At 44.7% G+C, this 26,408-nt stretch overlaps 3 protein-coding genes across 3 annotated transcripts; 1 reads left to right on the forward strand and 2 right to left on the reverse strand.

Moving 5' to 3' along the window:
• Window positions 1-2,837: 2,837 nt before the first annotated feature.
• PtA15_7A634 (DNA replication licensing factor MCM7) lies at window positions 2,838-5,676 on the forward strand (the record flags this gene model as incomplete). The annotated part of the gene is made up of 6 exons (XM_053171261.1): window positions 2,838-3,046; window positions 3,132-3,446; window positions 3,519-3,837; window positions 3,908-4,481; window positions 4,550-5,475; window positions 5,587-5,676. The coding sequence occupies 6 exons, from the start codon at window positions 2,838-2,840 to the stop codon at window positions 5,674-5,676; spliced, it is 2,433 nt and encodes an 810-aa protein (XP_053022460.1).
• Window positions 5,677-7,304: 1,628 nt separating this feature from the next.
• Window positions 7,305-8,030, reverse strand: PtA15_7A635 (uncharacterized protein; the record flags this gene model as incomplete). Its single annotated transcript, XM_053171262.1, has 1 exon — window positions 7,305-8,030. One exon carries the CDS (start codon window positions 8,028-8,030, stop codon window positions 7,305-7,307), a length of 726 nt encoding a protein of 241 aa, XP_053022461.1.
• Window positions 8,031-15,184: 7,154 nt separating this feature from the next.
• On the reverse strand, window positions 15,185-17,852 carry PtA15_7A636 (uncharacterized protein; the record flags this gene model as incomplete). The annotated part of the gene is made up of 6 exons (XM_053171263.1): window positions 15,185-15,264; window positions 15,352-16,417; window positions 16,493-16,708; window positions 16,800-17,185; window positions 17,276-17,618; window positions 17,781-17,852. The coding sequence occupies 6 exons, from the start codon at window positions 17,850-17,852 to the stop codon at window positions 15,185-15,187; spliced, it is 2,163 nt and encodes a 720-aa protein (XP_053022462.1).
• Between the last annotated feature and the right edge of the window lie 8,556 nt (window positions 17,853-26,408).

The raw sequence follows: 26,408 nt of genomic DNA on the forward strand, positions 1-26,408 counted from the left end.
AGCCCCAAATTTGGGGGCTATTGCCTTGTACTTTCATAACCAATAAGGGATTTCAAAGTTGGCCAGATGCAACTTACATGCACTTTTTGTCAGCTAGCTACTGGTATCAGAGCTAACTGATCAAATAGAAAAACAAATAAATACTAAAAATCTAAGTATAAAATAAAAAGAAACTCCATCTGAGTAGCGCGCGGATGCGCAATGAAGTAGTCAGTATTTGTTTTGATAACCAAACGCGTCTACACAGTAAGTGTACTGCGTAACTAAGAGCAGAAGAGTACACTGCGCGACTAAAGCGCTAAGAACAACAGACATACATAAAATATAGAGAAAGGACTGAGCTCATCAACGGGAGAAGAGCTCTTCCTCGGAAAAAAAATTACATATAAAGAGAGCGCTCATCTTCATGACAGAAAGAGACTAAGATTCTCCTTGTCAAAAGAAGATGAGCCCTAGACGAGAGAAAAAGAATAAAGAAATACCCTATAAATAGAGCGGGTGTTTCCTGAGTAAGAGATCCCCATCTTCATACACACCAACATTGTACATAGCACCTTCCACTCAAATACCCTTTCGACAGAAAGTTCACTCTGTTCAGTTGTTTGATTCCGTTTGAAGTTCGAAGACTTCTCAAGCGCTACTATACAAAGCGCTGAATAAACCATCGCGGTTCTCTCCGAGGAAACCTAGTCTAGATTCCTGGTAGGTGAAGGTTTAACACAGCCAACTAGTGAGTCTCCTCAGTTTCTTCCTCTCAGAAAATCCTTCTTCTGAAGGTTTTCACCGGGGTATCTCAGCAAAACAAACCTGATCATCAGGCCCCCGCTGCATCAGGCACTTTAATACCCCTGCTTAGCAGGCCCTGATAAGTTACGGAGGGCACTTAAATACCCTTAGCTCTTGGAGTTAAGCCCCTCCGCTAAAAAAATATAAAAGATATTTCTATTTTTTCCTTTATTTGCCAGTATTCCTTATCTGAAACCGCGCTACTACCTTTTTTACCACTACCATTTGGCACTTTTTGCAGCTGGTGTAGCTAGAAGACATTAGTCTTGGTATCACCACAGCTGAAACTTTTGCAAGTTGGTGTTCAAGTTCATTCTTGAACACTGAGTTGCAAAAGTGCATGCAAGCCACACTGTACTACACCCCCTAAGCCTTCTTGAATGTTTTTTTTTTGAAATTTGGTTTTCAATAAAAGCCTTGAACACCAACTTGCAAAAGTGCATGCAAGTTGTGCATGGCCAACTTTGAATCCCCCTAATAGCTGTGCATGCAATAAATTGACCATGAACAACGTTGTGGTGATCAATTCTGGAACTCGTGTCAAATTGTCCATGGAGCTATCAGTGCGGCGCACAGGCGGTGCGGAAACAGTGCGGAAACAGTGCGGAAATGGTGCGGAAACAGTGCAGAAACAGTGCAGAAATGGTGCGGAAACGGTGCGGAAACGGTGCGGAATGGAGCGGAGTGGAGCGCACAACTGAAGGCGGCGGCGCGCGGAGCTTGACGGCGGAACTGGACTCAGACTAAGCAGGCCAGCGCGGACTGGATAGCGGAGGTGGTGATTGGGGGAAGCCTTGGCAGCCAGAAGGGTTAATCCTGACATCATAGGCTAGACAGGGGTGTGGAAGCTAGAGAGAGGAGTTTGATGGCGGTTGAAGGCAAGCGGCAGAGACAACAGGAGTTGGCGTGAGAGCAGAGCTTGGCGGATGACGTGCGTGTGTGTAAAGCACTTGGTGGATGACAAGTGTGCATGGAGTTATTGGATGGCGTGCATGGGAGGTGGGTGGAGGATATCTTTTAGTTCTCTTCCTTTTCTCTATAAAACCACAGTGGTGGAGGGAGGATTCTGTATCATACTCCCAACAGACTCTCTTTTTTACGGTTTTACTTTACTTTGCAGATTGTTGTGCTTCTTTTGCTTTGCATACATTGCAGAGCAGAGTTTTACGTTGCGGACTTGCTTTATGTGTTACGGTTGTGCTTTGCAGAGTTTTGTGTTTGCTTTACGGCTGTTTTCTTGCGGTTTTTGCGGAGTTATCTTCTTTATGCGACGGAGCTTTATTTTACTGTTTACTTTTGTGGAGCTATATTATTTTACATGCTTTACTTTATTTATCCAACTCAGAGCCCTACAACGCGGCGGAGCTGTGGAGTGGAGTTTCTCCAGATCACCTGACTTTACCTGGGAATCATCTTGGAGCAGCGGGGTCCCAACATTTCTACGCAGTGACCACCTTTGTTCATCACAATGTGCATACAACAAATTTATTAGCAGCAAATGCATCATCATGGCAGACAAGATAATCACAAGATTGATTCCAAGCTTCCCTCTTTGTTTGCTGGTGAAAACTTGATCTCAATCAACTTTCACCAGCCAGTACTTTCCCTCTAGAATAAGAATTTCAGCCAAGCTGCCAATGGGGAAGTCCTCCAGTACCCCCACAAGCCATGTTTTTTGCTGTCAAATATCTGCATCAATTTGAAGATCCAAATCATTTGTCAAAACCCTCTGCTGGATTTATGATATGCACATAAATTATGAGGTTGGGTCTCTCCTTGGTCACGGGGTCCCCCGATCCATTATATGTTTACATAAGCACATACAGTCTTCTGGGTCGGGCTGACTGCACGGGCCTCTCGGGGCTGACGCGTCGCATGCAAGATCCAGTCCACGCGACGCGACTTGAGCTGGCCTGTTCTGGTCCCAACATCCGGTGTCACAAGCTCACCCACCACCAACACCAATACCAACAACATATTAACCTGTCATCCTGTCCAAGAAGTCGACCGAATCCCACACTTCGCTATCACCTGTCTCTCCTCTCGCCACGATGTCCTTGATATCTGCTGCCAATTTCAAGACAAAATATGACTATTCGGCGGATATCGAAGTTATGAAAGGTTTCTTGACGAAGACCAAGGGACGTTCCATTTCCGCGAGTGATCTACTCGACGAGAATGAAGAGGGTGCGGAGCTTGATACTCACAATGAAGATTTCGACGTCGAAATGGATGATGAAGATGGCGGTTCCAACCAAAGGTCGATTTATTTTCCCACCAAACTATGAAATTACCGCATGTAACTGAATCCTTATCTGTTTCGAACTACAAATTCTCTTTATCAGGCTGAGATACGTTGAACAGATGCAACTTGTGGCTGATCGAGAACAATCGAAATTCGTCATTGATCTCGAAGACCTGCGTAGATCACGCGACCCGGAGCAGCTCCGATTATTGGAGAACATCTCACAAAACACACTACGATACGTCCAACTGTTCTATCGGGTGATTGACGAATTGCTTCCCGAACCAACGGATCCCATCAGTCTCAGAAACAAATACGACGTTTTGGATGTGATTATGCATCAACGACGTGAGAAGAATCTTATGAATGACGAAGCTGGCGAGGCCACTTTCCCCCCCATTCTAACCCGAAGATAGTGCGCCATCACTTTCACTCACGTACATGCCCTTGAGAAGGTCCTTAGCTGACTATCTAACACTTTTTCCAGCAACCTCTATTTCCGAGCCCCGCGATCCTCCACTACCTTGGCCGTTAGACAAGTCAAGGCTGTGCATTTGGGCAAATTAATATCAATCCGAGGAATAGTCACTAGAGTCTCGGAGGTCAAACCATTACTGCTGGTCAACGCATTTTCGTGTGATGCATGCGGTTCGGAAATTTTTCAAGAGGTCGAAAGTAGAAACTTGACACCATTGACTGAATGTCCCTCGGAAGAATGCGTCAAAAACGGAACCAAGGGCAATCTAGTCATGCAAACTCGTGCCTGTAAATTCGAACCCTTTCAAGAAGTTAAACTCCAAGAGATGGTAGGTCATTTATATTAAGAGACAAAATCCATGTTCGTCAATTACTAAGAAATCGAAAAAAAAAAAACAGGCGGACCAAGTTCCAGTTGGGCACATACCTCGTTCCATGACTTTGCATTTATATGGTCCATTGGTCCGGTCTAATTCTCCAGGAGATGTCGTCAATGTGACTGGGATATTCATTCCAACGCCTTATCAAGGATTCAAAGGTGTTAGAGCCGGTCTACTGACTGACACCTATCTAGAATGTCACCACATTTCTCAGCTCCGCAAATCGTACGAATCTCTCGAAATCACACCCGAGATTATTAGTGAGATCGAAGAGATGGCTAATAATGAGCACAACTTTTACGACCGTCTGGCCAACTCAATTGCCCCTGAAATCTATGGGCACCAGGATGTCAAGAAAATATTGCTTCTGCTTCTCATAGGTGGTGTTTCAAAAGAAGTTGGCGATGGTATGAAAATTCGTGGTGATATCAATGTTTGCCTCATGGGTGATCCCGGAGTGGCTAAATCCCAGCTGTTAAAATACATCAGTAAAGTAGCCCCTCGTGGTGTCTACACGACTGGTCGAGGATCTTCGGGGGTTGGTCTTACCGCCGCTGTTATGCGGGATCCAGTCACAGATGAGATGGTGCTTGGTACGTTGACATCTTCATCCTAATTGGTTGAATCGTTGGGTTTGACACATTTTTTCTTTTCTTTTCAGAGGGCGGAGCACTAGTACTAGCGGACAACGGGATATGTTGCATTGACGAGTTTGACAAAATGGACGAGTCCGACCGGACAGCAATTCACGAAGTGATGGAGCAACAAACTATTTCGATCTCAAAAGCTGGGATCACGACCACCCTCAACGCTCGTACTTCTATACTGGCCGCCGCCAACCCGTTGTACGGTCGATACAATCCCAGGATCAGTCCGGTCGACAACATCAATCTACCGGCTGCTTTGCTTAGTCGATTTGATATCATGTTTTTGATGTTGGACAAGCCCAGACGAGAGGATGATGAAAGACTGGCACAGCATGTGACACATGTACACATGCACAGTGCTCATCCCGTCATCGACCCCCCACCAATTTCACCATCTTTACTCAGGAGTTACATCGCTCTGGCCCGGAAAAAACGACCGACCGTTCCACAACAGATTTCTGAATACATCATATCGGCCTATGTCAATCTGCGAAAGCATCACCAAAAGGAAGAAGCAAGTGGAAGGTCATTCACCTACACCTCTGCGCGAACCTTATTGAGTGTCATTCGACTTTCCCAAGCTCTTGCCCGAATGCGAAACTCGAATGAGGTGGCGAGAGAAGATGTTGACGAGGGTTTGCGGCTGATGGAAGTCTCGAAAGCCAGTTTGGATCAGGATCCGGACGAAGACATGGAAGTGGGTGCAAATCGAGACGTGACCGATGTCAGTAAAATCTACCGGATCATTCGGGAAATGACCACCAGTGGGTCTGGCAGAAAAGATCCATCTTCTGCAAGACTTGGTGGAAGGGTCGGCCGTGGCAGACACAATCAAGCCGCAAATGACAGCGACGATGAAGGAGGATTCAAACCTATTCAGAACATGCGAGAGATTCGTGAACGGGTCTTCGCAAAAGGTTTCACCGAAGAGCGACTACTTGTAAGTCTTTTTTTTAATGAATAATTCTTATTTGCTGGGGCCATCAGATGCTCGGCGAAAACCCAACAAAGAATGTTTAGAGTTCACGCATATTTCACTCTTTTCTCTTAGGCTTGTATCAACGAGTACGAACAATTGGATGTCTGGACACGCGAGAATAATGATAGTGAACTCCGGTTTTTGGATAATGGAGCCGCTTGATCACGCTCAACCATCGAGATTTTCTGACCCTTCATACTCTACATCCAAGATTTATCTGGATTTTTTCTCTCTTTTTTCTGCATTTTCTCCTTCATCTATTAATTGGCTATGCAACTCAATTGATGTTGTTGAGTTAGCCGTAGTTCTCTTTTCTCTTTTATTAAGCGTTTTCTAGGCGCTTGGTATTTCTTCCCATTCCGCTCTGGACCAGCATGCTTGAAATTGCTTGGACGAGAATATGCTTTTTTGCCTACTTTTCTTAGTCTCAAATACCAAAAAAAATAAGACAAGCAAAACTTGTCTCTGTTGTAGTAATCAGTTATATCATCATCATTCAGAACTCATTATGTCCAAATCAAAGTTTGTATTTGACGGAAATGTATTTGGATTTTATGAAGCAGGCCAAACCATGTATCCATTTGTGTCCTATTTCATTGATTTGTTGGACACGTGAAAAATGCTCTGAGCACCCTTTTGTCAGGCCGTGCATATAAAGTCCCTCGCCTGCCGAGGTCAGGGCTGCGAAGCGCCTCGCATTCATTTGCACAAAGTGCGACTTGAGAAGCTGTGGGGCTACTAGGTTGTAGTAAGAACCATAGCTTGCTTTGAATTTCTTAGCAGAGCACGGCCAGCACACATAGACTGTGACCTCGAGGTCCTACGGCAACATACAAACCAGCAGCAGTGAAAATAAACTGTCACAACCACAGGTGACATCAGCTCAAGTCCAATGAGCTACCGGCCACCCGTTACACAGTTGGCCGCATGGACAGCCCGGGTCAGTCAGGTGGTAAGTGTTTTTTTATTAAAACAAAGTGGGAAAACATTGAAAGGATGCGATTGAAGCCATCCTTATCTCTATTCAAGTTATTTGTTGACTTACAAAGCCTATTCAATAGCGGTCTCATTTATGTACCTCATAATTTGACATGAAATTCTGACACCAGCCAAATTGGTGGAAGTGGTCCTCAGGACCCACACAGAAGTTTGCCTATTACTCCCAAGGTCCTCCTTCGGAGGCTGGCACTTTGTGCAAGAGGAGCTTGCCAACAACCTCGTACTGATCCAGTTTGCCTGTGTAGAGCCTTGGTTATTGGCATGGGCTCTCTGGCCAGGACCCTACGGGGGTACCTGGTGGGCCAAAGTGTCACTTGGTAGAAGACAGTATACTAACCACATGTTGGATGTGCTTTTTGGAAAGATGTACAGAGTTTGGCTAATCAATATCTATGCAGGTAAATTCCAAACCAGTCACTCTTCCCTTTGATTCAGCTAAATAATTGGAAAGAGGAAATGATTTTAGAGAGGAACAAACAGCCACCACCTCAGCCAACATTTTTTTGTTTGTATTTTTCAAGGGTTTTTCCTTATTATTTTATTGTAATGGTTTCTAGGAGAGAATGTGAAAGTCAAAGCTAGACAAAATGAATGATAAAATTGCTATGGTAAGTATGAAACCATAGGCTGTGTTGGTTGCTTCTATGGAAAATAGAGGCAGCACTACTACTGTTTTTTACCCAGAAGAAAAATAAAATAACTAGTGCAGGAAGACACTTTGGGGGAAAATGTGACCTAGCTCCTAGTGGTTAATGATTTTTAGACTGCAATGGGTAAATGGTTGTCGAAGGTTAGGCAACGACTACCGGGTGACCTGTTGAGTGCAGGTGGCTTGGTGGGGCAGTGTGTGCGTGGTTTGATAATTCAATAAGTATTGGTTGAAGATCGGTGCCTTCGCTGATTTTCTTCAGCTCTTTGTTGATTTTGGAATTGGACATTTCTTTGATTCCATCGGGTTCAATTCTGAACGCATTCTCGGCGTGGTGTTGGAAAATCTCCTCAATTGTTGCATCCTTGTTAGCGGAATGGTAAACTCCAGCCTTTGGATTGAACACGCGGAGTAAGTGGCCCTGCAAATGTTCTATATTCTCTGGGGTAAAATATGTTTTATTCCTCTCGAATATACCCTTCATGTTGGAGTAGATAGCGCTCCGGTATAATCTCAATTTTTTGGCCACCAAGTCGGGGTGGTGTCCCATGGCTTTGAATTCCCCAACAGTTTGTTGATATCCCTTGTACCCAGCAGAAACATAGGCTAGCTTATCCATGCTGTTGTTCATAATTGGATGGACGGACTCGTGTAGGAAGTGTTTCATCTCGTTGGTATTCGCAGACTCCTGATGCTTGAGTGCTTCTACCACACCTGCGAAGTGTGGAGATTCATCGAGTGGAGCATCAGTCGGCGTCATGAGCATGACTAATTGCTGGAGCGCACGATCGACCGGATCTGTAATCATCATAGCACTTGCGCTTGCAAGGCAGAGGCCCAAGACGGTAATAAGCTGGCGAATGTGCATGGCGTTGGACTGTGTAAGGTGATGAGTGAAATGTAGAGGTAGGCCAAGTGAATTTAAAAAATCAATAAATGATTTCAAGCGGTGGATTTAAACTGCTATCTAACTAAAGTTGATGACTTTGAAGAGGATGCAGTGGGCGGAAGGTGTGTTGTCCTCCCATGTGGAAATTGGGGGGAATTTATAGCTTTTGCGTATGGGGGAAGTGGCCGCTTCAGCTGACGAGATGACTTGTGGGCGGCATTGACTGCGATCGTTTCCCCTTGAGCTCCCCCGCAAGCCTACATGCCAGACCAGACCAGCAGGTGACTAACGTTGGAAGTTGTATGCGATGCCGGTGCTACGTATAAGCCTTGACTTGTTTGGAAGTCGTATAATGATACTCGGGACTCTGTCTTTCGGTGAGCTTGGTGAAGCCCAGACAAATTTGGCAGTATTACCGCACAAGGCATCGAGGGGAGAAACTCAGTCAACTCACACTGATCTATGCCATTTCTTCGCCCAATCATCGCCTAGAAAGTTGTATGCAGGTCAAGTGGATACATTCTTCACGTGTCATTTCCTCCACGTCGACAGTAAAGGCAGCTCAAAGAAACTCTGTTCGAGATAGAAATATTACATGTCGAGTGCGAAACAAGTTAGAGAAATGATAAAAAAAATTGTGCATAAAGAAAGTTCAGGGCCGCAGGAGCTTGATCGAGCTCAGCGTACAGGGTGAGTCCGAATAGCTTGTCGCACAAGCATAAACAGAGGGGAATAGTAGGAGACCGGGCTAGACCGGAAGGTGCCTCATCCAATGTATAAGAGTTTGGAAAGCGGGGTGAAATATGATCGAAAGTCCAGACTGCACACCTTGCTTTCGATCCGACGATTCATTCGATTGTGTGCCACCGGCTAAACATAGATAAAAAACTTTCTTCCTCAGCAGAGCCTGCATTTTACCCTTTTTTAACACGTCAGCGATGCCCTACATACAAATTGTATTGGCTTACCACGGCCCGACAGGTAAGAAAGTGGAGATGTGGGCAAGAGTAGAGAGCTGTTTCCCTGGCGAGCATCAAACCCGGCAGACGTGTGTTTGCCACCTCCGCTCAGGCTGGCCGCTGGTACCGTGCCATGGTGCAGGTGGATCGAAAGTCGGCAACGTGTAGATCATACAGCGGTATACCTCCACGTCGCGGGCGGGCTGACTCTCGACAGCTCAAGTTTCAAAAGTTGATGTGGATCAAGAAAGAATCTAACAAAAGTCTACGATGGGCTGCGGTCAGTTACGTTACCAATACCCATTGTCGAACGTAGTTTAATAGGACTGCGTAGGAGCAGAGGGATCCCTAATTTCCGTGACTCATACGCAATCTCGCCTTGCCAAGAGTGAGGGAGGAGATGTGTAGTGTAATGACTAGAGTATTACAACAAGCAATCGGACAGGCCAGAGATAGATATCTCACGAATGTCTACAGACGAGCTAATGACAACGAGGGCACACTTCAGGATAATAGAGATTTATTCTTAAGAATTCTTAAAAGATTGGTTTCTTCAATAATGCTTGTATTTGCGTTTGATGATGATGATGGAAAAGAACAAAAATATTACGATGAGGAAATATACAAACAAAAGAAGGGGGTTGAGAAATTGACTCCCACAAATTAAAAAATTGACTCCCAAACGCAATTTCCGTTGCGCGGACCGCCTCGGGACGTCTTTCCCGGGTCCCCGCGACCACATTTTGACCCAGGGGCGTTTTGGGAGTCAGAATTGTAATTCTGCAATCCCAAACGGGAGTTGGGATTTTAATTTTACAAAAAATCCCAGGAAATAGAGAAATATTTACATCTCCTCACTGGAGCACCCAAATGCTCCCAAAATTTTACAGCAATCTAGATACACTGTCTAGAAAATATTTTGAGATTTACAGGAGTAGAAACCATCAGGAAGGCCTTGTGGAACAGGGGTTAATTTGGCGGATTTCCTACTAAGGCAAACCCCCAAAACCTTATCTATGGTGCGCCAAATCACTGCCAGCATGTTTGACTGGGATGAAGACATCCCAGTTTAACTGGGATGCACTCAACCAATTTAAAATGGGTTGATCTCATCCAATGAAATATGAACCCAAGGGGGGTACCTTGGATTTATATTTCATCAGTTGAGATCAACCAAGTTTAAATTGGTTGAGGTCATCCCAGTTCAACTGGGATACCCTCAACCTAGCCAATTATGTTGGCAGTGAATGGCCCCAATTTTTTTCTGCCACAAGAATACACTCTTTAAAACATATGCTGAGCTTCACTGCATTAGCACACCTCAGGGACACCTTGTGTAGCTTAGGGGTGATTTGGCGGATTTCCTACTGAGGCAAACCCCCAAAACCTTATCTATGGTGCTCCAAACGGCCCCAATTTTTTTCTGCCAGAAGAATACACTCTCTAGAAAATATGTTGAGCTCCAAGGAGGTATTACACATCAGGAACACATTCTATCAACCGTGGGTCAGCTATGCTAACCATAGCTGTCAGTGTAGTGTAGCGCTGCGCAAATGTGCTATTTTTTAGCGTAGTGTTAGCGCAACTGCGTGCATCTGCACTAACGCTACGCGTACAGGGTGCAAAGCTATTTTGGGTTTTAGTGTAGCGTTAGCGCAGGTACGCGCAATTGCACTAACGCCACAAAGAACACTACATGCACAGGGTGCAAAGCTATTTTAGGTTTTAGTGTAGCGTTAGCGCAGATACGCGCAATTCCACTAACCCTGCAAAAGAGTGCAAGCTGCGGAGCTCTTTTTGCGGGGTTAGTGCAATTATGTGTATCTGCACTAACACTATGCTAAAACCTAAGATAGCTTTGCACCCTGTGCGCATAGCGTTAGCGCAGATGTGCGCAGTTGCGCTGACACTCACCAGGGGGGGATGTGTTGCACTCTGTAGAGAGTGCCAGACCGTAATCTCTATCTAGAATTCTGGCAGATATGTTCATTGCCTCATGTGTAACTGAATTGTGGGTTGGTTGTATGTTTATAATCAACTCATACTGATCTTATCTGTATCTAATCTTGTTGTGTCTGGCAAGTTAAACTGAACTAATGGGTATTTCCACTCAGTGGCCATTGCACAAAAAGGGATTCTCCGCCAACCAATTTGTACCCGCCATCAAGTGGAGACATCCTCCGCTTAATTACTTAGTTGGATTCCCATCAAGTGGAGAAACACTCCACTTGATGACTGGTTTAGATGATCATCAAATGGAGAAATCCTCCATTCTATGATCTTGGCTATTGACCATTGAGTGGAGAAATCCTCCACTTTATGACCATGTATAAAGCCCATCAAGTGGAGAAATCCTCCACTGCATGGACAGTTTCTATGGTCATTGAGTTCTTATCTGAATTACTTGTGTATACCCACCATTGGGTGAAGGAATCCTTCACTTGATTACAGGTGACTGGGCTGTGAAAGGACCAGCTCAACAACCAGTACATGTAGGTAATTGAGGAGTCTCTTTACCAGCTTGATTAACCAGCCATTACTGTACATTGAGCTGTGCAAGTCCCAGCTAAAAGGCCAATAAATTCAGGCCATTTGGCGGTGCGTTTGCAAGATGGGGCGCCACTTTATACTGCCTACAGAGCTTGGGAATGTTGGCTTGATGACCAGTATGTGCTGGTCATTGCACTAGGGTTTTTCCCATGTAATGACCAATAGGTACTGGTCATTGGTTTTGAGCTTGGATAGGCAGCGGATTGGTGTCCATGGCACTTGTCCACCACAACACTTGGACAAACATTGCACTGGACAAATGACAGGGGTCCCTGAGTTGGGGAAGCCCTATCCCAATAACCAGCAGATACTGGCCTTTCCAAGATTGTTTGACAGCATATACTGTCCAAAGAGCTTGGGAAAGCCCAGCTATAAGGCCAGCATGTGGTGGTCAACAAGCCAGGAATTTCCCAGCGCGATGGACAGCACCACATGTTGATTGAGTCTGGGTACAGGTGTTAGCTGCTGGGCAATGTCCACCCTGACGTTCACACAAACATGAGGGTGGACATTACAGAAGTAAAAAAAACCCTCCTGAGTGAATAAGGGCCATGCTGTGCCAATCCAAATTTCCTCACCTGGCCATAGTTCACTTGTGCCAACCTTCAAACACCCAGAGACAATTCTTTCAATAATTGTCCTCACATAATTATGCTGCTCCTGCTATCCTAAGGCCAATGATTTTGAGTGGTCTTGATACAGCCAACGGTGGGCCGCTACGCTACATTTAGTCCGTAGTTCAGCGCAGCGTAGCGGATCTAAACTACAAATGACAGGGTTTTCCGTTAGCGGGCAGTGATTGCCCGCTACCGCTAACAGGCACCCCTTGAAACTACAGGGCCTCTATCGCCGCTATCAGCGCTAGCAGTGCTATTCAACCGCTAAAAAAGCTGATAGCGCTGTTAGCGCCCGTTAGCGTAGCGTAGCGGCCCGTAGCGGGCGCTACAACTAACGGCAATGTGTCAGGAACTACGCAACGCTAAACTAGCAGATAGCGCACACTACGGATAGTTTAGCGTAGCGGCCCACCATTGATACAGCAGGTCCACAGTGCGGAATTCATAATTAAAAGCCAGTGCTATGTAAGCACCTGTATGTGATAAGAGCAATCAGTACTACTTTTTTGAACCATGTACATGGAAATAAAGGTACATGTGATAAAATAATGCTTCAAATAGGAGAAAATGTGTGGAAAACATTTGCAGAGAAGATGTGAATATGGTCAATCTACAAGACAAAAGGTGTTACCCACACTGGGATGTGCGTGAAAATTTAAGAATTGACTGCTCACTGTGGAGTTGTCAGACCAGCTGTTGAAGTATTTCTCCAGCTGGTTCCAGGAGCAAGGGAATATTGGTGCGCCTGTCAATATCCACAAATATACCCCCCTTTCCCTTTAGAAGCTTTATTTTGGCCTCTAGGCCGTGTGTTTTCCAGTCATTTGTAGGTAAAGTTTCAGAAATTGTACCAAGTGTAGTCATGTACTAGGCGAGCTGTAGATTCCCAAATGAACAGCTATTCACACTTCCAACTTGAAAATTATTTTATGGCTCATACCTTGGTAAAAATGGTAAGGAAAACCAACTCCGGTATTTTCACATTTCATATTGCTTGGAGTACAAGCCCACATTACACAGGTCTTCCTAGCTCTGACACTGTTTGATACTTGAAGAATACAAATTGATTTCAAACTAATTTCTGCCCAATTTGATGTGGGAATTAGCATGACATAAATATGCTCAAAAGATTCATCTTGCAGCTGGCTGATCCTCTGAAGTTGCTATATTTTACAAGAAATTTTCATAATTTGATGTTATGTTTGTTTTGAATGAAAAATTCTGCAATGCAAAATATTCCCTGTCACTTGGCTGAGGATATATTTGAGCATAAGGATAGGGGAATTATTGGAAAAAATTGTGTGCATTGAAGCTCAATTCCACAATTGTGATAATGATGAACCCAGCACAAAACTTCAGCAGAGATATATTCATGTGTTGGAATTGTGTGAAATATTATTCCAAAACAACTTGAACTAAAGTTACGCCTCTGTTGGAAATAAAGTGAACAAAGATTCAAGGTTAACATTGAACTCACATCAGACCTAATTCAATATAAAGTTACGGCTTGGCAATCTCTAGAGAGTGCAACACATCCCCCCCTGGTGACTACGCTAAAAAAAGAGCACATTTGCACAGCGCTACGCTACACTGACAGCTATGGTTAGCATAGCTGACCCATGGTTGATAGAAGGTGTTCCTGATGTGTAATACCTCCTTGGAGCTCAACATATTTTCTAGAGAGTGTATTCTTCTGGCAGAAAGAAATTGGGGCCGTTTGGAGCACCATAGATAAGGTTTTGGGGGTTTGCCTCAGTAGGAAATCCGCCAAATCACCCCCCGGCTACACAAGGTGTCCCTGAGGTGTGCTAATGCCGTGAAGCTCAGCATATTTTTTAAAGAGTGTATTCTTGTGTCAGAAAAAAATTGGGGCCATTTGGCGCACCATAGATAAGGTTTCGGGGGTTTGCCTTAGTAGGAAATCCGCCAAATTAACCCCCCTGTTCCACAAGGCCTTCCTGATGGTTTCTACTGCTGTAAATCTCAACATATCTTCTAGACAGTGTATCTAGATTGCTGTAAAATCTTGGGAGCGTTTGGGTGCTCCAGTGAGGAGATATAAATATTTCCCTATTTTCTGGGATTTTTTGTAAAATTAAAATCCCAACTCCCGTTTGGGATTGCGGAATTACAATTCCAACTCCCAAAACGCCCCCGGGTCAAAATGCGGTCGCGAGGACCCGGGAAAGACGTCCCGAGGCGGTCCGCGCGACGGAAATTGCGTTTGGGAGTCAATTTTTTAATTTTTGGGAGTCGATTCCTCAACCCCCAAAAGCTTTTAAGTATCTAAAAAAAGAAAATCAACAATAACAATTTGCGTAGGGTGCTTCACAAGTGCGCGCATAAGAGTGTTGCATATACCAAATTCTCATAAGCGCGGAGAGTTTTCCATGGGGCGCAATGTAAAACTTTAAAGAAACGTGTTTATTTAATTACTTTTTTGGAAGAAAAGAAAAGGGGAGGAAGATGAGATAGGTTAGAAAATGATGAAATGGTTGGCACGAATAAATTAGATGATAAGAATAGACAAACGGGGCCTAGAATCAATGTGTTACGTGTACCTAACACTAATGAAAGCAAATAAAAAAAGGGAGGGGTTTTGTTTTTGCAACGGTGAGCAAGGTATAATAAGTACATGTTGAATCTACATCACAGTAGTGAGAGCCGATACAGACAGCTGACAAGTCCAGTAAGCAGACGGAAAAACGTAAAAAGATTACAGCGGCAAAAATAAATGGATGTATACTCGTACCAACTGGATAAATAGAGGACGGGAAACCCCAAGGGGAGGAGGAGAGGTAGGAGACAGATACAAGGAAGAAAAAGACCAAACAAGAGAAAAAACACTTCATCTTTTGTATACATATAGTCTGGACGGTGCACCAAATTAAATATAATAAAACTTCCGCAGAAAAGGTTCGCGGGATGAAAGGAGAAAGAACGATGAAAAAAGGGAGAAATGATAAATAAGCAAAATAATTGAAGGAGAGATGAAAAGGGGGTAGAATCAATTCCTGGTGAACATGACAAAAGTCCCCTCGTAACCATCAGCTGCTTCAGAAGTATGTGTGTCCCTCCATCTACCCACTGTGAGAGAGCGGATTACAGAAGAGTTTTGAAGAGAGATAAGTTAGTGGATGGAAGGGGAACAAGAAGGGGAAGAGGGCAACGAACCAATCATGTTACCGGCGGCATGATAGCCGCGGTAGAGCCATGTGCCATGGCGCCCCGCATCATAGATTTTGAGGAAGGTGACCATCCCGTCCCATGCTCGGACACGGCCCTTGACTTTGAAAGAGCCCCAGGAAGAATGGCCGGCTCCATGGATCTGGAGCTCGTACTCCTCGGCGGGATCGTATTCGACCAGCACGGGATCGATGGGCACGGGGTAGAGCAGCGACTGCATCTGGTTGAGGTGCTCGATCTCGCTCTCCATGGGCTCCTTCTTCTCCTCTGCGACGGCCTCGGAGGAAGCCGTTGAAGAGGGCCTTCGAGGCTGCTCGAGATACTTCTCGCGCGAGTCGCCCAGGAACTCAACGGGCTGGTTGTCGCGGACCCGGACGAAGAACTCTTGGACCTTGAAGACCTGGTTCTGGTCGCCATAGCGGCCCTGGTAGACGGCCTCGATCTGCCCGCCGAGCATGAGACGATAGCTCGACAGGTCGAAGAAGCCGAACTGCCCGTCCCAGCCGCCCCGGAAACAGCCCCGGTAGAAGTCGAACTGCAGGCCTGGAGACATGTAAGGGTCTAAGCAACTCGTCTGGCGCACGAATTCCCGGTCGTACTCCTCCGAACGAAGATCCACTACGCTCCGCATCATTTCCAGGAAAAACTCCAGCTGGTCGTCTACGTCTACGGTCTGCTGTGTCCCCGCTACGCCGGTGTTGTGGCGGATGTTGCACCAGAAGAAACTCAGCAAGGCCACGTGGCTGTGCAGCGGCGGAAGGATCCTGAACAGTCTCCCCATGTATGTCAGCTGAGAATAACGCTTTATAGGTTGCTCAGGATAGCGCCTCATCACTTGATCATACGAGTCCGAGTAGGAGAGTCCGTCGGTTGATGTCGAGGACCCAGGCGACAGCTCGCGCTCCTCCGGTGAGGGCTCCCGCACGGGCGGGCTCGGCGTCAGTGCCGCCATCTCCCGCCGGGTTAACTTTGTTGATAATACTCGTAGGACCGCTTGAGATGAGAGGTTGATCGGTAGCTGACGGATGGACCAGGCAGCATAAGCTACATCATACTAAGAAGCAGTCCCCGTAGTCAGTACATTTGCTCCTATATTGAGGCAAAAAGATGGAGGGCGGGAAGCACGGACTTGGTGAGATGCCAGAGTGTAAGGCTTTAATGCAAACAAATACGTCTCGATGCCCGCTTCGGATGTCCAATAATTGGCGGCGTCGGATCCCGGGCCGGACTCAGGCCCCTCCTGCTGCAAGTCGAGAAAGAGGTGGCAGAGTCGGAGAGCGATTGCGATCTCTGGACGCTCCTTCGGGTAGCCTGGAGAAGTAGCTGACAGACTAATCTCATAATGCTGTTGAAAAAATAAAAAAATAAAATCGTGTTAGTTACAGCCAGGGGTTTTTTTCTTTTCTTTTTGCTGAAAAAGATTAGGGAGCGCATACAAAGTAATTGAGCAAGAAGCCAACAATGTGGCCCGACTTGAGTAACTGGGACCAATTGCGGCCGTCGTTCTCGAGGACCATAAGATAGATAAGCCAGAGATCACGAGAGAGCAAGCTCATGGGATGATTGCCAGGTTGGGGGAACGCGGGCTGGTTCTTGTATGGTTCGAGGTCGGTTGCGCGCGGGCGGTCGGGAGAGGTCGGTGCAGGATGGGCGGCAAAGATGCGCATGCGGCGGAAGAGGCCGAGCCGCTCGAAGTAAGCTGCCGCCAGATGCCGGTTGCACAGTTCTGAGCCATCCTTGTTCGTCGTCGTCGGTCTAGTATGTTCTTGGGCTGGTTCCTCTGTGGCTTGGTCGGGGTGTCCTATACAGCCTCCAGCCGAGCCTGGCTGCGCCTCCCCTCCACCGCCACTTATCCCGCCGCCGCCGCCTCCATCGCCATCCGCTGGAGCCTTATCGGGGGCATCGCTCGTACTCTTGATGTGCCCATCTGACTGATCAGCTTGCTCGTTTTGATCCCCTCGGTTTGTGAGAGTATTGACACCCGTCGGATCGGTGCCTTGTACTAGCTGGCCAGTTGATGATGTTGGTGGAGAGGGGGTGGCAGTGCTGCTGTCTGAGAGGGGGAAGGCTCTGAGACGGCGTTGGAGTGCCTTGACGTCGAACAGGTTCCTGAAGATGGTGGCGTATAGCTGGTCGTTCCGCTCGGGTCTCAGCAGGCTGTAGATGTGTTTGTTGGTGATGGTGAGGCTGAGGAGACTGCTGGGGGGCTGGAAGGGCAGCTGGATGGCCACAAAGCCTGCGATGAGCTCGATGACCTCGACTGGCAGCCGGGCGAGATTGGTGGCCAGCATCTTCCTCTTCTTCTTTCTGTTCCTGTTCTTCTTCTTCCTCGTCTTCGTCTTCGTCTTCGTCGCCGTCGTCTTCGTCTTCCCCTGCTCGTCTGCTGCCCCTGCGACTCCCTCGGCCTTCTTGCTGACCGCGTATGAGTTGCGTGGTTCGTGGTATCGGCAGGCCCGAGCTGTCAATCTCAACTTCTCATCTCCGCCCATCCAAGCAGCAACCTAAACCTTCGTCTGCTCCTCTCTCTTCGTCTTCTTCTTCTTAGAACAACATGGCTGCCCTTGCACGTAAACAGTCTGTAGTTGGCTTGAGTGCTAGCTTCGCTTGAAATGGGGGCGTCGGCGGGCCAGGGGAGGAGGAATGTGTTACAGGCTGTATGCGCTGTCACAGCGTCCGGGCCGAGGCGATGCAGGGTGAGGCGAGCACCAAACAGCCCACCACACCACTCCAGTCAGCACGGGCAAGAAACTCTAGCATCGACTGCTCGGCCGTGTGACCCTGCCAGGCTCACCCAAGAAGATGGCAATGGCGCAGTACATCATCCTCTTGGCAACAGACAAGCTTCTGTGGAGGCCCAACCGTATCTGGATTCTCCTCGTCAAAGTTCAAGCTGATGTAACATTGATATCAAACCCAATTGTCTCGAGCACAACCAACCGCCCACCTGATCATTCCTTTAACTACAGAGTTGCAGGAAAAAGGAAAGTCGAACATCGTGCTGGACTTGAAGATCAATTGAAACAGAGCACTTCAACACCGCAGGATGAAACAGTTGTTTATAATCTGGTACATAAATACGCTTGATTGTCATCCTACAGGTTCACAAAGTTTGATAGACATATACTCTTACTTTTTGGCCCATTACTCCTGAGCTGATCTCCAGTGACTGTATCAGTTCATACAGGACTTGCATACACTTGTGCCCTGTTTGAATTAATTTCCCCAGGCCAAGATATGTACACCTTTGCACATGGGAACTGTTAAGCTTTCCAGCAAAGCCTTTAAAGTTGAGGTGTTTCTGAAAGGCCACTTGTAACAGGGGGTTTCAAACATGGTGCAGGTCCCAGTTCAGGAAACCCAATCCAGGAAAACAAAGTTCCTGCACAAAGAATTTTTAAATTATTTCTGAATTTTTTTTTTTGGTAAAATTGGGTTCAGGTATGCAGGGCGTGTTGCAGTTGCACCAATTTCCTGAATTTGGGGTTCCTGAAACAGGACCTGCACCATGTTTGAAACCCCCTAATGTACAGCCTTTTTTTTTTTAATTTTATGCACAAAGCATCAGACCATCCTGCAACTTTGGGGCAATGCAAACCCACCATATTAGGGGATTTCACACTGTGCTTATGTCACTTCCAAATGCAACCTAAGCACTTTCTGAGTCAAAGGAAAGTTTATTTTAAGAATTTTTGACTGCTGATTTGGCCCATCAGAAGTCTGTGAAACCCCCTAGTTATCTGCAACAAGACTTCTTGGTTGTCAAAGATAGAAGAAAACCATGAAAACATATTTTCAGCAACAACCAAGGATCTGTCTCTCTAATCTGAATATTTGACCAGAAACTAAGGTTTTTGTTGTGCTATGTATCTAGATACTCTGCTGCAAAATGAGACATTTCCCCAGTTTTACGCATGGGAAGTTAGAACCACACATCTTGCCGCCCCTAAACCTCTCAATATGGATCAGGGCCCAGGCAGAACCAAGCTGGCTGGAAAGTTTGGCCAGGAATGTTGTTTTATTTCTTTTGGCCCTATGTAAGCCCGCTGAGAAAACAAGTGGCCTTCATTGACCAACATCTTCTGTGATTCAAAGCCCATGCACCAGGAAAAAAAGGTAGTCACTTGATGACAAGTGACATCATAGCAGCTGCAGCTGGCTACCCACCATCTCCCCACCATCTAATCAACTTTGATAATTTGCACAGGAGCTTCTCCACTTATGCTGGGCCCAACTCATCCTCATTTCTGGTCATCTGATGCTCAGCTTTGGCTCCCAGCTCATGCTCATATTTGGCGCCCAGCTCATGGTCAGCTTTGAACCAGTACTGGCACAGCTGAGTTTCAGCCAGTCTTGGCGCAGCTTAGACTCAAATACGGACTGTCTTGGCGCAATAAATTCTCAGCTTTAGACCAGTGACCAGTATTGGCTCACCTATCAGCTTTGGGCCAGTCTTGACCCAGCTAATCTAGCTTTGGACCAATCTTGTCCCAGCTGATTATCAGCTCTGGACCAGTCTTTCTCAAGCTGATTCTCAGATTTGGGCCATTGTTGGCCCAGCTGATTCTCATATTTGGATCAATCTTGGTCCAGCTGATGCACAGCTTTTCATCAGCCTTGGACTAGCCCATGATCAGTGTTGTCCCAAGCTCAGCTGGTGCTCACTGCTCAGCTTTGGATGAGCATCAGCTTCTCCTGGAAAAGAATTTGAGTATCAGCTGGCTGTGCAACAATAGTGCTCTGGTGCAGTCCTGAACGCCTTACATGTGCTGGTGGAGCAGACTTGGAGTAACGCTGGAGCAGAAAACAAAGCTGTATCATGTAACTTGCCATCAAGTGACTTCATATTTTTACTGGTGAGGGGTGAGGTACATACACAGGTCCCCACATAATTTTTTTTTTTTGCTTTTTTGACAGATTAAAATCTGAACCTGAAGTCCATGTATTAGAACACTTGTGGTTTTAACAAACTTTGATATCTCTGATAATTGGGTTAAATGATAGATCATAACTCATCTCAATTTCACTGCAGTGAAACCATGTATGAGGGCCCAAGGTCTACCACTTGAAAGAATAGAATCAGCTATAGGATATTTATGTACTTGGAATAAAAATAATGAGTGCTACTGGATGAAAATAGCCAGGCTATTGGAAAAAGGAGTAAAATGATTGAATGATCAGAGAAAAAAAAACACTAAATATTGGATGTGCAAGTAAAGATAAATATAATCACATATTTGAGCATTATAGGTTGAGAATTTTCTTGCAAAGGAACCAGGATGAGTTTTTGATACCTTATCAGGCTTCAGCTGGGGAATTCTTGGGAAAATTGCAAATAGAAGAAATATATATTCAGCAAGTTTTGAAGGTAAAAAAGAAAGCTGGATAAGAAATGGGAAATTGTTGCAACTTCTGATTTAATTTTATGATGGAGAATTTAAAGATTGCATTAAAGAATGTTTGAAACCTGATGTTTCTTTTGCCATCAGGATTGCAAGCCAATTGTTTTATCTCTGCTCTTTCTGCTTTCTGAATCCAAAAATAAATTGCATGCCAAATCAGAGCAGGGATATTACCATTGAATTTCTTCTGATTCTGAATTTTTTCATATTGATAATCTGATGATTTTTCTCTGAATTCTATGAATCTATTTATTGCATCTTGAAATAAATTCTCTTTCTGTTTGATAGAGGATATTTCTGTTTTAGAGGGAGGAATTATAGTATCAATCATGTCCACATGGATTAGATAATATTGCATCAATCTCTTGTCATTTTTATGACAATAAGGCATTATCTTATTTATCTCTTCTTGAAAGTTGATTCCAGACCTTCTTTGAAAAAATCTGAACCATTACTGTTGAGTGTGCCACAGTTTATTGAGCTTTGACTTAATGGACTCTCTGGGTGAATTTCGGGACTTGAGATTTTCAGGTTTATGATTTTGATAAATTGTATACAATGAATCAAAAGCAAATGGAGCCTTTCCATATTCCAACATAATCTTTCCATCTGCATCTGATGATATTGATTCCAAGAATTTTTCTATCTTTTCCTTTATAATTGGAGTTTTATCTTCAACCATGATTGTATTATGATCAAATTCAAGAGTATTTATATGTTGTTCACAATCAAAAAGATGCTTTAACATTTGATAAGATTGATTGGGCGCCTGGTGAAACAATAAATCAGATTGATCAGAGTTTTGTTTTGTTTTTTTGGTTAGATTTAATTCTGTTGTCCCAGTGGGAGAAATCATCCCTTTTTGGATTTCTTTTGCCTGTTTCTCATTTGATCTGTGGAGATTTGATGGAATTTCTATGATTCTGAATCTGGAATTTGATTTCCAAGTATCTGCAGTTTCAGATTGAGTTGGAATGTAAGGATTTGGACTATATTTGAATAAATACTTGTGAGATTTTTCCTTTTGGTGTTCAGGACCTTCCTTGTGGTAATCAAGAATCTCTCTGTGTAAATTTGAGGTAGAAGGGTAGAATTTTCTCATCCCAGGTCTTTTTAACCCAGCCTGCCCTTTAGAGTATGAAATTATGTGGTGATGTTCAATCTCTTGGCCATTTGTGGGTTGCAAAGATGGAGATGTTGCAAATCTGTTCAACAAATCCATTGTTTCCCGAGGATTGAATTCACAGGGTGAGAGGTCAGTATGGAAGTGTTGGGTTGGAACAGCTTTGCTTCTGAGTGCTGTCATGTTGGAAATTTGAAGTAGAAGATGGCCATCAGAGTTTTTGGAGGATCCACTATTCAATCTTGAAGCCTCCACTGGACCTAGAAAATTTGGATCCTGGATGGTCAGTTGGGTACCCCTCAAGGTCTGCAAAAAAGAAAATCTTTAATGATCTAGAAATTGACCATTCAAAGTAAGTTGCAACTCCTGGCCAGCATTTTTCAGTTCTTCCAAGTTCATGATGTCTCCATGGCTGAGAATAGTTTGCCCAACATGACCTGAACTTTTGTATATATCAGCACTCACCTTTGGTGATTCCGGACTTGAGAGGGAGAATGCAATGTTAAAATAGGCTCCATCTGATGACTGCTCCCGGATTTTCTGGCTGGCTGGATAACTAGTAGAAGCATGCCAGAAATCCTGCATTTCGTGAGAGGGTAGAATTATCCCAGCAAAGATCAACAGGTAAAGGTTGTTCTTTCGCAGCATCTTTCTGCTGATTGAGATGAAAGTTAGTAATTGATTTTTTAAACGTTCTTCAGAGCGGCAATGAAAGGAGGACACTTGTCTTATGAAAAAATGCTTCGGAAAGTCAGACCCACTGTTTGAAGTACAAACTTGCAGTGAGTTGATATATTTGAACTTGTTCTGGCAAGTCAGAAGTTACGTTAAGTGCAAAACAAGTTGCAGTCCAAGAGGCTGCTGCGATGAAACTCCCCATCCCCAGGATTCTTCCTGTCTCAATTTGATGGAGGATTGAAACCTACAAGAACCCTGCTGAATATCTGCAGGAGTACCCTGCTAAAACTCTGCGGGAGCACCCGGCTGCAATTTGGCAAGGGCACCCCTGCTGAAATTCCGGAGGAGCATGCTGAAACTTAAAGCCTGCATGTGCATGGGCTAGAGAATAACAATTTGGACCCGGGTAGGCTTGGCACCCGGGTACCGGGTACGTTTTTTTCCCCAAGCAGGGACCAAGTACCGCACCCGGCACCGCCTGGCGGGTACCGGCGGTACTTTGTGCCTTTTTTTCACATACTTGGCGCACGGGACTGGGGACACCGATTCCCCAAAGTCCAGCTTGCCAAGAGATATGTCTCTTGGCGAGCTGGTCAAGTCCAGCTCGCCTAGATGAATACACACCTCTCGGCGGACTGAGCTTTGACCAGCTCACCGGGGAGAACACCCTCGGCGAGCTGGTGTAAAAATTCAGCTCGCCAGGAGGTGTGTATTCCTCTCGGCGAGCTGGACTTTGACCAGCTCGCCAAGATGCACACCCCTTGGCGAGATGGATTTCTCGCCGAGAGGTGTAGATTTCTCTCGGCGAGCTGGTCAAAGTCCAGCTCGCCGGGAGTGATGCATTCCTCTCGGCGAGCTGGTACAAATCCATCTCGCCGAGAGGTGTGAATTTCTCTCGGCGAGATGGTCAAAGTCCGGCTCGCCGAGTGCGATGTATAATTAGGCACGGGCTCCCGCCCCTGCCGCATTGGGGGGCACTTGAGCGGGTACCTCAAACGGTACCCGGGTACCCCCCCACTTTTAACGAGAAAACAGGCACCCGGCACCGCACCCGGCACCGCCCGGCGGGTGCGCGGCGGGTGCCGGCGGTGCCGGGTACCTAGCAACGGGTCCAAATTGTTATTCTCTAGCACGGGCTAATCCCACACTTTTAACAGCAGCTGATGGGACACGGTGGTACAAATAATGGCCAGATGGTCATGTTCAACTGTTCCTGTGACATTGCGGAACCATTTGGCTAACATCCATTCCGCCGCAGGTTGGCTTACCTGTTCCCCTTTTTAACCTGTTAGACCATGCCATTTGACCGGTCAGAACCAAAGTGTTTTTTCTCAAATCTTAACCCGCATGTCAACTGCTAGCGGTTGAGTGATTTTTTCTTGTAGTGCACTCTGTTCAAACAGGATATGTGTACAGTTGTTCTCAAGAACTTTGGTAATCCCCAAAGGACCAGACCACTTTGGGTAACATTGGGTTCAACAAGGCTGTGCAGACCCTTCTTCTTTCACAAGCTTTTATGAAAATGATATTTGTAATTTTGTCCCCAAGCCTTTTCAAAATAAAATTCTATTATGGGAATCAAAGTTGGGCACGTGCAACTTGTGTGCAATTTTTCAAGTTAGTGCTCAAGGCTATTCCTGAACACCAAATTTCAAAAATAACATCCAAGCAGGCTAGGGGGAGTATTACAAATTCAATGTGGCTTGCGTGCACTTTCACAAACCAGTATACAAGAATCAACTTGAGCACTGACTTCCAAAAGTGCATGCAAGTTTCACCTTGCCAAATTTGATAACCTGTAGAGGCTGTGACATGTATGTACTCTGTGGCCAACATTTTAATTTTTATAAGTCTTGTCTTCACATTTCTGTTTCATCATGTCAACAATATCACCTGGAAGGGGGGCTGATGTGCTGACCCAATCCAACAGTATTTTTTGATTAGATGTTCAAAATCTATATGTGGTTATTCATGCTGTATTGAGGAAATACTACAATTACTGCTGTCATATTGAGGAATAATTCTCAAACTAGAGGCAAGTCTCAACAAATACTTGCCAAAAACTAATAAATTTGAGGTTTCAAGGCTTGCTAAGAATTTTATTTAATGGGAAGGTCCACCTCTAAAGCCCTTGCTTATTGCCTGGCACTGTAAATCCTCTCCAGAATCAAGGAAAACCAAGCCTGATCAACTAGAGATATTACCCAAAGTAGATAAATTTGTATTATAAAGTTACAAATATGCTCAAGCTACCCATAATAGGCTTTGGATTCTTTTTGATTAGTTTTGCATTTGCCACCTATACTGGAAATTCTGGTCTTGCTAGCATTCCCCATCAGCACACTCCATTAGGACCTGCACCAGTCCCATACATGGCACCCCAACAATGGGAAAAACCAATCCATAACCGCAAACTCTATCAATATCGACCAATTGAGAACGCTCCCAGTCCTGGTCCTGGAATTAACAATTTTGAAAATATAAGCCTGACCCCTTGTGAATTTGCTTTAGGGGCAATTGCTCTGTTGTTTTTTTTATGCTGTGTTCTTGGGTCAATGAGTAGGGGTCAAGTGATTTGCTCTGGTTTTTAACAGGTAATTTTCATATAAATTCAAGCAATTTCATCCAAATAATACATTCAGTCAGCTGCTATTATTATTTTTAACATTTCTGATTCTTTTAGCATAACATTTTCAGAAAGCATGCATCCAGTTTAAGCTGTTTTTCTGGTCCATCAAGTTGAAATATTGATACCTTTTCCAAAATCAACTGGTCTCCAAGATTTCTTGTTCAGTATCATGGTTCTATCATTCAAAGTTTCATTATTTCTTCTTGTCTTCACATCAATATGGAACATAGATTTCAAGATGCAGTCAATTTTGCTTCATTTTACCCTCACATTCCTATTTGTCATTCTAGCTATCATATTAAATTTTTAACAATGGCCCTATAGCCTACCAAAACATCAATAAAAATTCTATTCCTGTCAGTTTCCATGGAAAATTGCTGCAGACTGTGCGGAACAGATCAGTGAATTCATTTCAAGCAACGGGTGGAGTTTGTATGCCACATAAGCGGGCAGTGGCTGAGCCGCGCACAAAAACGTTTACATGGGCTCAGGAAAACCCAGTTGAATTGACCCTCAAAAAAGCCCTAATCATGTGGGCCAATATATCATTTGATGCAAATGTTAAAACAGATCTAATCATACTTCAAGCTAACTGATTAGCAGTTTTGAATACCTGATAAGACAAATGCCTGTAGAAGAGAAAAATAAATCTTTGATTGTTTTAGAAGTGATCAAAATGATCTGGATAATAATCAGGGAAACTTTCAAATTTCCTGTTTAAACTACTAACAGAGAATTTAAAGATCATGTTAAAGAAAGTGGTGAATTTTATGTTTATTTTATCATTTGAATGGCCAAAAGCAACATCTTTCAGCTCAGATCTTCCAATCCAAAAATTAATGCAGTGCCAAATCAAAGAAGGGACATCATTCTTATGTGATTTTCTTTTATTGTATCCTGGGAAACTATCTCTGAATTCCTTAAATCTGCTGATTGCATCTTTGAATAAATTTGATTTCTGTTCAACAGATTGTAGATAATTTTTCCTGGTAGTAATGATAGTATCTATCATGTCAACATGGAAGATAAAAAATTGGATGAATTCCATGTCATGATGGTGGTAATCAGGTATCTTCTTTTTTATCTCTTCTTGCAAATCAATTCCAGACCTTCTTTGCCAAAATCTGTACCATTGCTGTTGAGTAGACCGTAGTTCATGGAGCTTTTGCTTAATGAGATCTCTGGAGGAATGGCTGAGCTTGGGATTTGCATTTTT

This window comes from Puccinia triticina, chromosome 7A, assembly GCF_026914185.1.
Source record: "Puccinia triticina chromosome 7A, complete sequence".
NCBI lineage: Eukaryota > Fungi > Basidiomycota > Pucciniomycetes > Pucciniales > Pucciniaceae > Puccinia > Puccinia triticina.